The sequence below is a fragment of the Bos taurus genome, chromosome X (assembly GCF_002263795.3).
Source record: "Bos taurus isolate L1 Dominette 01449 registration number 42190680 breed Hereford chromosome X, ARS-UCD2.0, whole genome shotgun sequence".
Taxonomy (NCBI): domain Eukaryota; kingdom Metazoa; phylum Chordata; class Mammalia; order Artiodactyla; family Bovidae; genus Bos; species Bos taurus.
In genome coordinates this window covers 128,059,306-128,073,872 of record NC_037357.1, presented here as the reverse complement: position 1 = coordinate 128,073,872, position 14,567 = coordinate 128,059,306, and the positions used below count along the sequence as shown (strand labels likewise).

At 41.9% G+C, this 14,567-nt stretch overlaps 1 protein-coding gene across 4 annotated transcripts in view; it reads right to left on the bottom strand.

Annotated features, from left to right (window-relative positions):
* PIR (pirin) overlaps positions 1–14,567 on the bottom strand; it is a 98,110-nt gene that overhangs the window by 34,874 nt on the left and 48,669 nt on the right. For all 4 annotated transcript variants that reach the window (NM_001102358.1, XM_010822204.2, XM_059883586.1 and 1 more), the window contains 1 exon segment: positions 581–665. In NM_001102358.1, the coding sequence (NP_001095828.1) occupies positions 581–665 (85 nt within the window).

Below are 14,567 nucleotides of genomic sequence, written 5' to 3'. Positions count from 1 at the left end.
GTAGCCAGAATGGAAAAAACAAAAAAGAGAACAATGGGCCCAAGGTTAATACTGTCCCTAATGACTTCAGGGGTGGCCCCTTTAAAAAATAAAACTGGCTTTAAATACTTGGGAGTTTTCTAATTGTTCTTTGGATTTAAATGGTGACTTATAAGTAAATCCTCCATAACAAAAGCTGTATCTCAATCAAGAATGCACTTGTTCATAAGTAACACAGGTTGGATTGCCTCCAGGAATTGAGTCAAAAGTGGCTGGGAAGTCAAGAGACCTGGGTAAACGTCCTGCCATGTCCAGCAAGTCCTTACATGGCCTTGAGCAAGTAATGAATCTGTTGGCCCTCAGTGTTCACACCAGCGAAATGAGGGGTGGCCCCAGTGGATTGGCCCTAACATTCTATGAATTCCTCCTGATTTTCTTAACTTGAAAAGCTCAAGCACTCTTCGCTCATTTAAACATAATTAAACATACACAGGTTCATAGAACTTTGTGTTGAGGTTCAGAAACAAACCCATTCCAGAGAAAGTGGCCCTTATGGTTTTTTCACCCTGAAATGATAACTAAACCCCAGAATCCATCATACCTTTAGGAATAGATTGCACATGCTTCGCTCCTTGGTCCAATTTAAAGTCCAAATATAAGGTTGGTGTGTAAGTGTAAATCTTGGACTAAAAAGAAAAAGGAAATCATCAGCATCTTTCCAAGAATAAGGTTCATCTTTACCTGAGCTGGTCCCTACTGTCATGGGCCTAGGGCCTGGATCCATTATATTTACAACTCCTTCTTGGGAGATGCTATTAAAGTGGGTATGATGGGCTACCAATATACCCACCTCCTGAGGGTCTCAGTCTAAAAGTTCACCCTCCTAACTTGACAATATTGTTGACAAGCTATTCTAGCATGACAGCTGTCTCCCTACAGCCATTTCTCAAATATGATCTGATGTTAATAGTTCAATGGCCGACAGCTTCTCCAACCTTCTCACTTCTTGTCTTCTCCTGAATATAGGTAGGCTAATGCATATCAAATGTTACGTTTCTTTTCCAGGTCTCAGTAAAGCTATGTCCATTTTGAAATTCAAAGAGCACAGCCTGTAAATATTTATTCTAATTTGGCTCTCTTGCATTAAAAGGTGGTCCAACATTGCTGGTCTAAAAAAGCCACAACTCAAAATGTAAGAAAGGCCAACCTTTTCAGGATTTCTCATTACAAACAGTGGCTTTGATTCCATCAACAGTTCAGCAGTTTGTAATTCAATATACTGCCATTCTGAATCACTGACACAGCCCCAAATCCAAGGGATTATCACTGTTGCCATAAACTTTATGATGTTTCATTGTTTGTCACAAAGTCCCAGTGGTTCTGTTATTTTTTTTAAGTTAAAAAACACACAAAGATGAAAAAGTACATAATGCCAAATTTGGCAAGGATGTGGAGTAAATGGAACTTTTATACATTGCTGGTAGGACTATTACTTGATATAAACACTTGAGAAAACTGCTTGGCAGTATGTACTACACATGGATGTATAATCGCAGCATTCCAACTCAACAGGTGTATCCCCAACAGAAATGTTCACTGAAAGACAGGTACTCAAATCTTGATACTGACAATGTCGGTGATAGCCTAAGCTGGAAATATTCCCAATGTCTTTAATGAGAGAAAACATACGTAAATTGCAATATACAAGAGACTATGACACAGCAAGGAGAATGAATGAACCCAACTACATGCAACAACTCAGATGGATCTTGCAAACACAGTACTGAACAAACAAAACAGATACAGACCATATAACATATGCTTCTGGGGACTTCCCTTGCAGTCCAGTGGCTAAGACTCCAGCTCCCCATGCAGGGAGCCCGGGTTGGGTCCCAGGTTGGGGAACGAGAGCCCACATCCTGCAACTAAAGATCCCACATATAGCAACTAAGACACGGCACAGCCAAATAAATAAATATATAAAACATATGCTTCCATTTCTATAAAGTTCAAAACAAGGGAAAACTAGTCTATGGTATCAGAAATCAGAAAAGTGGTTACCCTGGGATGGGTAGTAACTGAATGAGGTTTAAAAGGGGGCTTCTGGAGCCTGGCAGTATTTGGTCTCTTGGTTTCATGGATGAGTTCACTCGGTGAAAATCGTCTGAGTCGTACACATGATTTGTGTACTTTTCTGTGTATGTGCTGTATTTTTTAACAAATACTTACACTCAATAGAAACACAGATGTGTAAATAGACCACAAGATAGAATCCGGAGCCCTTTACCATCCTTAATAAGGGCATCATTTTGCACTATGTCAACTGCACGAGGACATGGCCATGTATCTGCCCTTTTCACCTGGAGCCAATGCACAGGGCCTGTCACATAGTAGGTGTTCAATAAAACTTACCAAATGATGTTTCATTATGAAAAATCTCATGTATAATAATAAATTTATTTATAGTATACATAGTATATTCATCAATATCTTTACCAACATGTAGCAAAATGCCTCTCTTCAAGACAGGTGATTAGGTATGGCCCAAATATGTCTGGTCATTAAGTTTTGGAATAGAGAATTGTAAATAATGCTAGAAGATTATTCCCTGAAAAGTCCCATGAATTGAAGCTTTGGGCTTCAAGTGGTCTGGTAGGTGCTTTTACGTGGCTTAGGAGGTCAAGCTGCATCCATACAGCTTCAAAGACTGGAAAGGCGAATTCCCCTGTGGGAACATAAATGAAAGAAGAAAGACCTGTGACATCAAGGGTGACCTGAGGCCAAAGATTCCCAATCAATCTGAGGAGCTTGGAGCACACGTGAAACAAGGGCAGCACCCTCGGGACACAGATCTGATCCTCTAGCATCATGAGGTGTGTGAGGCACCATCTGGAAAGGATCTGGTTTTGCCTAATGAAAACTTCTAAAATTACTCCTAAAAAGATCAAGGGAAAACTTCACTTAGTATCAGATGACTCCTCTTCCAAGGCAATATTTTACTCTCTTTCAGAAAAAAGAATCTGTTTGGTTCAAGCATCTTTTCTGATCTCTGCCTCCTGGCCAAGGCAGTATCCCTGGCAACAGCAAAGACGCGAATCACAAAGAGGCTCTTGGCTTAACTTTTACTAGAAGTCTCCCAAAATGTATGCATAGAAGTCATCCATGAGGCTGTGATGCTGGTATTGCTTTTCCTGGTGACTAGCAACGCCTTTATCTTCTTCTGGGCTTAGTTCACTCCATCTGAAAATCTGATGAGACTTCACTGATGTTGAAATGTATTTCTGGTTCTGAAATTCTGAATCAGAAAGTTAATGTTTTTTCCCCCACTTTTTAATTTTTTAAATTCTGTTCTGATTTCTCAGACTAGAGCTGTAGAGAAGTGAGAAGGTGGCTGGGGCGAGGGAGAGCCACTCAGGCTGTGGGGACTGTGTGGATGCCACTGGTTAACTCGTGCTGTTCTTGCCCCGAACCCCAGCCATCAACTTTGCCCTCCTGGTTAGCTCTTCTCTTCTTCCTGCCTCTAGCTTCTCAACCTAATCCATACTGCCTCTCCAAATAGTAGCCCCTCTCTCTCTAACACTGCAAGGACACAGATATGCGTATGCACACATAAGACACAGAATTCTGTACTTATGTGTTAATTTACAAACTTACAAAAAACAACCAATGAGAGCCATTAGAAAAGCCACAAATATATCCTACAACCTCACAGTATGAAAAGGGCTACAGGGAAGTTTTAAATTCATTTTGAAGGTTTTTCTTTTTTTTAACAACATCTACAGCTTAAAACAGGATTCTGATTCTAGTCTCTCTGTACTGAAAATCAGATCATTGACAGTTTCAACATAACACATCTTGAATACTCAACTACCCAAAACCTGTATGTACCCTATTCTATTTAAATTAATCCATACTGAGATAAAACTCAATTTGAAAGCTGTTCCTATGAATCTGTGTATGCATATATGTATATATATATATATATATATATATGAATATACACACACACACACAGAGTTTTTGAAAAGCAGCTAGGTTTTGCTTTTTAAAATTTTGATCTTCAATGGTAGCTCTGTTGAAATACCAAATACAATTTCTCTTCATTTAACTCAAGGATGGTAACACCAGCCTCCAATACACTTTGAGCACATCTGGACTTAATTTTTCCATCACACACACTGCTGATTTGCAACCACAAAGAAATATTGCCATTCAGCATACTCTTGTGTTCTGTTTTGTTTATTTTCAAATGCAGTATTAAACTATTAATAGATCCTCAAAATAGAATGAAAATTTAGTTACACAAATCATTCTTTTTTTTTTTTGCTCTCAATCTATCTATTTCCATAGGATTAAAATAAACTGGTTCAAGGCAACCTAAAATAAAACATTTCTCCATATATCCGTTTCAGCATGAACCAAACTAACGCACCTAAATTCCATCAGAGAATTATTGTCGTCGTCCTTTTGCTCTCTTTTGGTCCTGATTAACACTGCCTGCACAGGTACTAAAATCCCACACGGTTCCTCTTTCGCCTTTCTTTTCATTATTTAATTGTCTTTAAAGCATTTGGGAAACTTATCTTTAAAGGCTTCCATCTGTATTTTAAAAGCCCAATAGCTTAAAGTCTTACAGTTCAAATATCATGAAGGCAAAGCTTCTAGAAGTGAAGTAACAGAACTCTTTATGAGATGTTAAGGGTAAATTCTGGCTAACCACTAACAACAGGGGTGCTACCAAATCCAGACCAGCCTTGTCTCTCTTTCTCTATAAATACGTCGGAATTAAACCCTAAACGAGCCTAAGACACCACTCCAATAATGACCACAAAACCACCAAGACAAAGCACGCTCTACAAAACCACTTCCTTCAGAAACTCAACTACCTTCATTTTCCAGCCTTCAAAGACCTCCCGCTTCCCCTGGCTTTCGGTATGATACCCGTGTTAAGCTGGTTTCCTTCCTCCGCTTTTATTCATAAATGTGATCTTAATTAGGAGATGAAATTACTTCCACATGGAAGCCATGTGGCTTAGTATGTCTTCCCAAGGAAAAGAAAGGTGCCTGCTATGTTGCTTGCTCTGTATAAGTGAGATGAAATGAGATGAAATGAAATGAAGATGAGATGAAAAGAAGAAGAAATATCGTTCATGTTGCCGCTGCTCCTTCCACAAATAACTACCTCCCATCTATCCCTGCATGCTACTCATTCTACTGCCATGCTGGCCTTCCCTAAAGCCAAGGGGCAGCAGTTTGTCACATGTCAGAGCTGCAATAAGTGTTTTCACATCTTTTTGAGAACTATTTTCAAACCTTTGATGATGGAGTGATTTTTTTTTTAGGAAAAGCACTTGAATTCTCGATCTTACTAGATGCTGCTTAGGCAAATTACTCTAGGGTAACACGTGCAAATTTTCAGTATTTTATAAAGAAAGAAGCAGTGTATATACCTATTCCTGGACCCTCACTCTCATGTTGGATCATCACCCTAATGTCCAGCATTTGTTTTTTTGGCATCATGGCTAACTTTTGATGGATACCCTTGCACGTAAATTTTTGACCACATTTCTATTTTTGGCCTTTCTCAGTGAAATTGTGGGTCTAAAGGTCTAGACATTTCAATACGGCTCTTGATATATCTACAAGTTTATGGCCAAATGCAATGTGGCCAAAAGTGAGGCGGTCAACACGGTAATGTGACTGAATAGCAATTTCCCCAAACTTGTCTACTGCTTCCCTGGTGGCTCAGACGATAAAGTGTCTGCCTGCAATGTGGGAGAACTGGGTTCGATCCCTGGGTTGGGAAGATCCTCTGGAGAAGGAAATGGCAACCCACTCCAGTACTCATCTAGAAAATTCCATGGACGGAGGAGCCTATGTCCATTGTAGGCGACGGTCCATGGGATCGCAGAGTCGGCCACGACTGAGCAACTTCACCCTTGTCTACTGCTAGTTGTTGGTTTTCCTGGTCTCTGTAATTACACTATACCACAGGGCAGTTTTCTAACTCATTATGTGCTCTAAATATTGGGGTTTTCCCCCATTCATCTAATCTCCTATTGTTAGAAAGTTAACTCATTCCAACAAATTCCCTATTGTTACGCATTTAAATTTTTTCCCCAATACATTCTTCTTCAAAAATAGAAGGGAAGGATTAATTGCTGGAAAATAAAAAGAAAAGGGAAAAAAACCTGGAAATCCCTGAAAAAATAGAGTTGCAGGGTGTGGGGTCAAGGGAGTTTGTTGCTTCTCTTATCAATTTATCTGAGACAGTTTTTTAAAAAATAAATGAAGGCTATTTACCCTTAATACTGTTAGTTGTAAAAGTCACCCAGTTTGTTTTTGGCTTTTTTATGGCATTTCTGACATGGGTCAGCTCTACCAATCTTTTCCTTGCAATGCTTTTAAACTCAGAAAGTCTTTCCCCATGCAAAGGTCACTTGAAATGTTTGCCTTTATCTTTCCAGTTCAAAATTTTTTAAATATTTAATTCTTTGATCTATGTCACATTTATTTTCCTGTGAGGTGTGAGATCAGAAGCCAACCTGGTTTCTTTCTATGAATGCTTAATCAGTTGTCCCCGCTGACTTATTCTTCTCTTTTCCCCAACAGATGACCATCTTCTTTATCACGAAGTTTGCACATACACTTGGTCTGTTTCAGGCAGGTTCTCTTCCTGCCAGTCACCAAAAAAAAGAGCCTCAGTGGAAAAAACTTTATTGGTGGACTAGCTCAGAGGCTTCAACTAAGAGAGGATGATCTACTCCACAGGAGTTCTGGGCATCATCTAGCCCATCACCCATGGGGCTTCCCCATCTCATCTTCCTGTCACGACACTCCTGCTCTCACAGGGCTTTGCACTAGGGAGGAAACCCACCAGCACAGATCTGTTCTCTCCACCACTTACACCTCCATACAACTCAAGAAACTCACTGCCAGATCCACGGCCCCTGTGGGAGAACCATGCCTTCCTCTTTCATCAGGAGATAGCATGCTTTGAGGAAATGAAAAGTAGATTCACCCATTCTTTAAAGCCAAATTCCAACTCTTGTTGTTGAGAACTGGCTGATGCTCTTCAACCAAAGGGTAAGTCTTCTGTCTCCAATCCAAAGCACTCTGATTTCAGAATTCTTCATTATTTTAAAGAATTCTGATAAGGAGTGGGAGAGACTAGTTCCTATCCTTAGTGCCAAAGGTATTGTGGGGAGCATTAAAACCCTTAATTACATTTTGACATATACATGAAGTGTTACCCAAAGAGAAGACAAGGAACTCGTGGGCAAAATGCCAATGACTCTGTATAGGGTGATAGTTAGAGAAGGTCAAACCACATTTTTAACTTTTATCAATAATACAGGATTACAGAAAATCTCGACCATCAAGCTGTCCAGCTGAGCAGCCTTTGTAGATATAGCCAAGTTATTCTACAGTCTAGTCTCAAGAGCATCCTTTTTCAAGAAGCATTTTCATCAGTAGGAACAGTCGAGTCCCTCCCCTTCTTACCTTGTGTTTGGGAGAGGGGTCATGAGGAGAGAAGAGCTAAAGAGGAAGGAAACAAAGATGCTGACAGGACTCAAGGTCCCAAAATTTAATCAGAGACATGTTCGTTGTGAAAGCAGTCTTTGATTTCTTCACTCTTTGAGTCAGCATCTTTGCACAAAATTGGGTTACAGACATTCTAAAATTTTTTGGAAAATAAAAAACAGAGAAAGAACAAATGCCCATCTCTTAGATGAATAATCCATCCATAATCCTACAAAGGCTACAGAACAATAAAATCACAAATGGCCCCTAAATATGCCAACAGGGAAACTTCCTATTGCTTATCTCCCATCCATGGGTAATGTTTTTCAAGGCTAAGTCAGCAAATCTATTAATCAATGCTAGAATATCCCTGACAGAGCTTTATAATGCTTTTAGTCTCTATTAGTTACGCTTGGTGTTTACTAAGAGGCTTTAAGAGTTCTTCTGAGAAAGTACATCGACATGGGAAACTATCTGGCAAACATACGATCTCATAGAGCTCTGGAGACAGACCACATTGTGGACATGAAGCTTTGACTGTAGGTCTAAGGGGGAATTAACTATGGCACAGGGCTTCTCCCACATAATCGCTTGCAAGATGTTCTGACATAATCGCAGTGTCTGAAGACAAGTGCCTGAAGATACCCTTCTGGTGAACATAGAAGATGGAGGCTCATTCTGAAGCTTTCCTCCATGAAAATGAGCTGAGGCATTCCCAAACTGGAGAGAGACACACTCGGCAAGTTTATGTATAATGGCTGAAGGGTATGATAAAGGCAGACCTACTGTGCAAAAAAAATGGGGCAGACCTGAGTTTGGGTCTAGGTTCCTTCCACATGGAGCCGTATGACTTTTGCCCAGTTAAGTTACTGCATCCTCATCTACAACGTGACGGAGGTGGACAGCTGCTCTATCATATCTATTGCTGCCAGACATTATGACTCAAACCCAAGTGCCAGAAACCACAGGAAGAGTAGGTCTTGCCTGGTTCTGAAAAGCATCTCATATTGTCAGGAATTCTAGACTCATGCTGCACTAAGAACTTCATTCACATCTTAATACCTCACAATAACCTCTCAGGAACATGTCTCTTCCTTGATCAACCCCCAAACTTACTACACCAACCCATCTGAATGAAGAAAGTCTTCAAAGGCTCCAAAGTATCAAATAGGGCCTCCCATCTACCCAGAAACAAGGAGAGAGGAAGTTCCCTACTATTCAGCAATAGTTCTGAGAACCTGAAGAGTTGACAAGGCTGCTGAAGGGCCAGAGACCTAGGGAAGGGGTCAGTACTTATCCCCATCCAGGGCAGGGGACTGTTCATAATTCCTGGGTGAGGAGGAAGTGGTTAGCTCCTTAGCAAGATGAGGGATGAGTCAAGAATTCCCTCTTTAACATCCATCTCTCCTCTTACGCACTCTCTGTCTTGAAAGTTCCCATGGAAAAGAAACCCACTCTCAGGAGAAAATCTGATTTCTGTTGGGTTGTGCTGAATTGCTAAGGATCTATGTAAGTCTGTGGTTAGGAGCACAAGGTTGGGAGCCAGACATCCAGTTAGAAGGCCAGTTCTGTCACTCCCTAGATGCATAACCCTGGGTGAGTTGACCATCTCATGATGCCCTGGGTCCTTCTCTCATCAGGCTGTTATGAGAATTTGACTGGACACATTTTATGTCTCTCCTCAGAGTCCCTCAGCTTCACTGGCTTCTGAGGCCTTGGCCACTTACGGAGATGCCCCTGGGTGCCATGGCTGCTGCCAGTGTTGACACCTCCAGCTACTTCAGCCCCTCCTGGTTGACTGTCAAGTTCCGAATGGCTTCCATCGCCCCCACAGGGGTGGGAACTACAGTAGCTACAGAGTCTGGCCTGACAGACCTCCACACCTAGACTGGAATGAAGATCCAAGCTGCTGGATGGGGTGCGTGGAAGGGCCTGGGGACAGTCTGGAAGGGCAGGGAATTAGCATCCTTGGGGCAGACTTTGGCCAAAGAGGGATGAAAGATGTAAGATGATGGAACAATTCTTCCTCTTTCTTCCTTCATTAGAAAGTTCTGAGCTACAGTTTTCTGAACAGGCCTCCTGTGTCACCAAGCATCTGTTTTGCTTCCTGTCTCCCTCACTCCCACCGCCCTGGGTCTGCACATGAGACCTGCCTAGGCTCTGTTTTCCAGAGAACCCAGGTAAAATCAGGAAGAAAAATAACTAATACATGTAAAATACTCAGAGCCTCACTGAGCAACACTGTTGCTACCATCCACATGTGGCTACTGAGCACAGGAAATGTGGTGAGCATGAATCAAGATGTGCTGTCTTAAAAAAAAAAAAAAAGACAAACTGGGATTTCAAAGAGTTAGCACAACAGAAATCTCATTATAATTTTATATTAGTTATATATTGAAAGGACACGGAGAAGGCAATGGCACCCCACTCCAGTACTCTTGCCTGGAAAATCCCATGGATGGAGAAGCCTGGTAGGCTGCAGTCCATGGGGTCGCTAAGAATCAGATACAACTGAGCGACTTCACTTTCACTTTTCACTTTCATGCATTGGAGAAGGAAATGGCAACCCACTCCAGTGTTCTTGCCTGGAGAATCCCAGGGACCGGGGAGCCTGGTGAGCTGCCGTCTGTGGGGTCGCACGGAGTCGGACACAACTGAAGTGACTTAGCAGTATATTGAAAGGACAATATTTTAGGTAACGGACCAAAGTATATTGCCAAAATTAACTTCAGCTGCTTATTTTTCCTTTTTGAGTGCATCTACTGAAAATTTTAAATGACATGTGGCTTCCATTATATTTTTATTGGACAACTCTGACTTTGAATATAGTACTTTTTAAGCCTGAAAAAGATGTCAGCCATTTTCATTTCTCATCCCAAGAAGGTCTAGAGATTTGCTGTCCATAAAACCTAATGATAAAAAGGGAATGTGAGAACAGAAAGTGAGACAGATAAGGGAAAGGGGAACGAATATTTATGAATTACTCTTTCTGTGGTTAGGCACATTATATACCATGCAAATAATTCAACGACTACATCTTAATGTCCCTATTTGGCAGATAAGGAAATGAAGGTGCAAAAGCAAATTTTCCTAAGATCACAGGGGATCAAACAATGGAACTAAAAGGCAGACCCAGGTTTGCTTGACCCCACAGTCCATGCTCTTTTCAATCTATCATACTGTCAAAGGATTGGCTCGATAATGGTGCAGTCTAGATAATGTAGCCGAGATGTTTTGGCATGAGTGAGGACATCCTAGAATCCCTAAATCACCCACACAGGAGATCACCTACACTAAACAAGTTGAAAGCTGTTGCTGGACACAAATCAATCCATCTCTCCTTCTCTCTCTCCCCATCACACGCACCCCCACACCCGCACTGTGGGCACACATAATGCAAGTGGTCACGGCACCTGATCACACAAAGCCATGAAAACCCCTCTTATTTTGTATTTTTGCTCCATCATTCCCTGGTCCAACCCCATCACCCCAGTGGCTCTCAGTCAAATTATTAACATTCTTCCACAAGGAATAGTCACACTCGCCTACCATACATGAGTTTCTGTTTCTTCCTATCCTTGTCAGCACTTGATTTTTATCAACTTATAGAGTGTAAAGTGGTAGATTATTAGAAAAGACATTTTTCTATGCATTGGTTAGAGGATTACCTTTTCATATTCTTCTCTGACTTCAACAGTTGGCTGGAGGATGTTCTTAAGAGCTGCTGTCCAGAGTTGCCACCAACACAAGCATCTGACTTCTCAAGAAGGCACAAATGTCTCACCTCGAAGAATGGAAGACTATGGATACATGGCTTCATTCTCCCAACTATGCTGATGCTCTGGCCTGATCACATACATCAGTTTTCTGCAGATGTAACTGCTCTAGAGCTTGGAGATTTGCTTGTGCAACAAGGTCTCATGGAACCAGGCCTGGTGTTACAGTAAATGTATGTCCTATTGTTTTAGGGACATTTTTTAAAACAAATGAGCACTGGACAGAATGAATTTAAGTTTAGCAGTCCTGATGGAGCCACATCAAGTCCAGGAGGGCAACCCGGGCTACTGTGCTTATAAAGAAAAAGAAAATCCATGTTCTACTGAAGCAGAGCAGAATTTAAATTGGGTGAAAGGCCTTTGGGATTTTATTTAGAATGGAATTTTTAATTATAATTTCTTTTGATTTGGTTTGTAAAGGCAAGGAGTTTTAGATCAGAATCTGACTTTCTTCTTAGAGATTTGATGATGGGATCTGTTCAAATTTGGGACATTTTAACATCTAGATATTTCTTATGCTATCACTCGGGCTTCTTATACACCACTCAACCTGGCTGCATATATTTTCAACAGGGAAATAAGATAGGGAGTCAATGTGCAGCCTAGAATATGTGATATACCTTGATGTTAAGAAAGACTCTCTGCGCCCATTTCAAAATTTTCTGGTTAGCCCAGCTTATCCCAGACGCAGAAGTTCGTTTTGGTGGGAGGAGGTCCAGGTTGATAAATTTCTCCTCTCCTTCCCTGAGGGGGGCACTCATTGCTAAGTGTCAAATCCAATAGGCTAACAGAATGAAACACTGGGGAATGTGGTGGGAGCCTCCAGACCCCTCCCTGATGTCCCCAGGAGGCAACTGCCAGCTGCTCTTTGCCCTCCTTACTCATCCCTGGGGGTGGAGGGGAGGGGGAAGGATGGTACCCTCTTGATGAGGGTAACTTGAGGAAGTACACATGCTCAGCTCACACCCTTCTGGGCTTTTCCTTTTTTCTTTCCTCTCTCTCTCCTTCTGCCATGAGATAATAAGTCTGCCTCTGAAAAGGATGTCTATGATTGTCCAGCTCTGCCTAGACACATATAACAAAGTAGGGAAGTAGTAGGAAGCCCCCAAGGTCTCAGACACAGGTCACTTGCTCTTCTCCAGTAATAAAGATGGTATTGGGTTTCCCTGGTGGTTCAGTGGTAAAGAATCCGCCTGCAATGCAGGAGATCCAGGTTCAATCCCTGGGTCAGAAAGATTCCGTGGAGGAGGGCATGGCAACCCACTTCAGTATTTTTGCCTGGAGAATCCCATGGACAGTGGAGCCTGGCAGGCTACAGTCCATGGGGTCGCAAAAAACTGGACACGACTGAAGCGACTGAGCACACACACACGCACAAAGATGCTATTTGGACCTCCACCCAGCCGACTTCTCCGAGTCTACCTTGCAATTCATTCCGAGCTTGGGATGGGAAGGAGGTTGATCTTCTGGTCTTCTCCTGCACCTCAACTCCCTACATCTGACTTCTGCCCAATTCTAAGTCCTCTCTGCTGCTTTTGTCTGGTTGACGGACTCTTGTCAGTTAAAACCTATGAAAACATTTAATCACAGTCACCAGGAACTCTCACTCAAAACTTCTTTTGGACTAATCAGTAACATATGGCCTTAAATCACTACCTGATGCAGGGAAAATCCACCAGCCAAGTGCCCACAGTTACTCAGAGACACTCAAAGTCTCCAAGGCAGACAAAGATGTAGATGGGTACTGACTCCTGACAAGCTGAGCAGCCACAGCCAGGCATGTGAGGAAAACTGGCCAGAGGCAGGGGTCTGAAGGTGGTGGGAAAGAAGGGCCTTGTTCTGGGTTTCAAAATGGTTTCCTTCCAAATGAAGCATTTAAATTTTTCCAATTGCTATTCATAGTTGGACCAGGAAAGAAAATTTGGGGCCATCATGGTTTCCTTCCATAATGTTAAAAAATAATCATCTACATGGAAGCAAAGAGAGCAAGGGGGCTTCATGAGGGGCTTACAGTTTTATGAAAAAGAAGGAAATTAACATTATTTTATTCTTTATTGAACCTGGAGCTTACTCAATCCATGCTGTGTTTCAAATGGAACCCCTCCAGTCTCCACGTGGATGGCTCCTACAGACAGTGATGTGAATGTACTGTATCTTTGAAATTTTACACTGTTTTGGTTTTGATCATGCAGAGAGGGAGAGAAAAGGCAGAGCGGGCAGAAGAGCAATTATGCCAGGTGAAACATCTTTGATACATTCATAGTTAAAGACATTAGAGAATGACATTGACAAGTTAAAAAGAGAGAGAGAAATTACCACGTTACAAGAAAAGCTTCACATGATAAAAACGATTAACCATTTTCATGCGTAAAACAATGGGCATACGTTTTGAAGGCCTCCTCAAAGCATTGTTATTCCACTGGCCACTGACAGGTGTGAACAGCATTACTTTCACTCCCGCTATCTGACAGGTGTGAACAGCATTACTTTCACTCCCACTATCTGACAGGTGTGAACAGCATTACTTTCACTCCCGCTGTCTCCTTCGTACTATCTAGATTCTTTCCATCCTTCTTTGCCAGGCCAGTTGGCTCCGAGATTCAGGCCTGCTGTTTCTGTCCCTTCCAGACTGGGCCGAGTCTCCTGTCTGTTCTGCCTTCCCCTAAACCCGTCATGTGTACTAGCCTGGTGACCCAGCAGAGTATACTCATGCTAGCAGTGAATATGTCTGTCCTTCCCCTGTGCCCTTCCAGCTCCCTGATATCTTTCCTCTTTTCCCTCACATCTTCACAGGGTCTTACACAAAGATGGCCCTCAGTACCACACTGAACTATGGTGGCATAAATACCTTCCTGAAAAACGCTCCTAATCTCCCAATGACCAGTACAGGAGTCCTTCCAGGAATGGTGGGATCTGACCATTTCCTTATCTTGTTTTATTAAGAGTATGTGCAATAGCCCATGGTCTGCAATGAATGATGAAGAGGATTCCCTCTGGCTTGAAGACCACACATGCTCCTCTTTTACAGAGTCATCCCCATCCATGATTTAGAGCCCATTAAAGCTGAACACTTTTAATTCTTATTTCTCTTGGAGTACCTATACCTGACCACAGAATTCTTAATGAAGCTTCAAGTAATCAGAATTCTACCTGACACCGAATTTACTCATCACATTTTAGTGTGACTTTGCTCAAACTGTTCAAAAGCCACATGATCCCAAGGATTTGTGCTTTGGTCAAAATAAAGTCTGGTGTTTGTAGCTCTCAATGGTGTAGCTTTATATATGC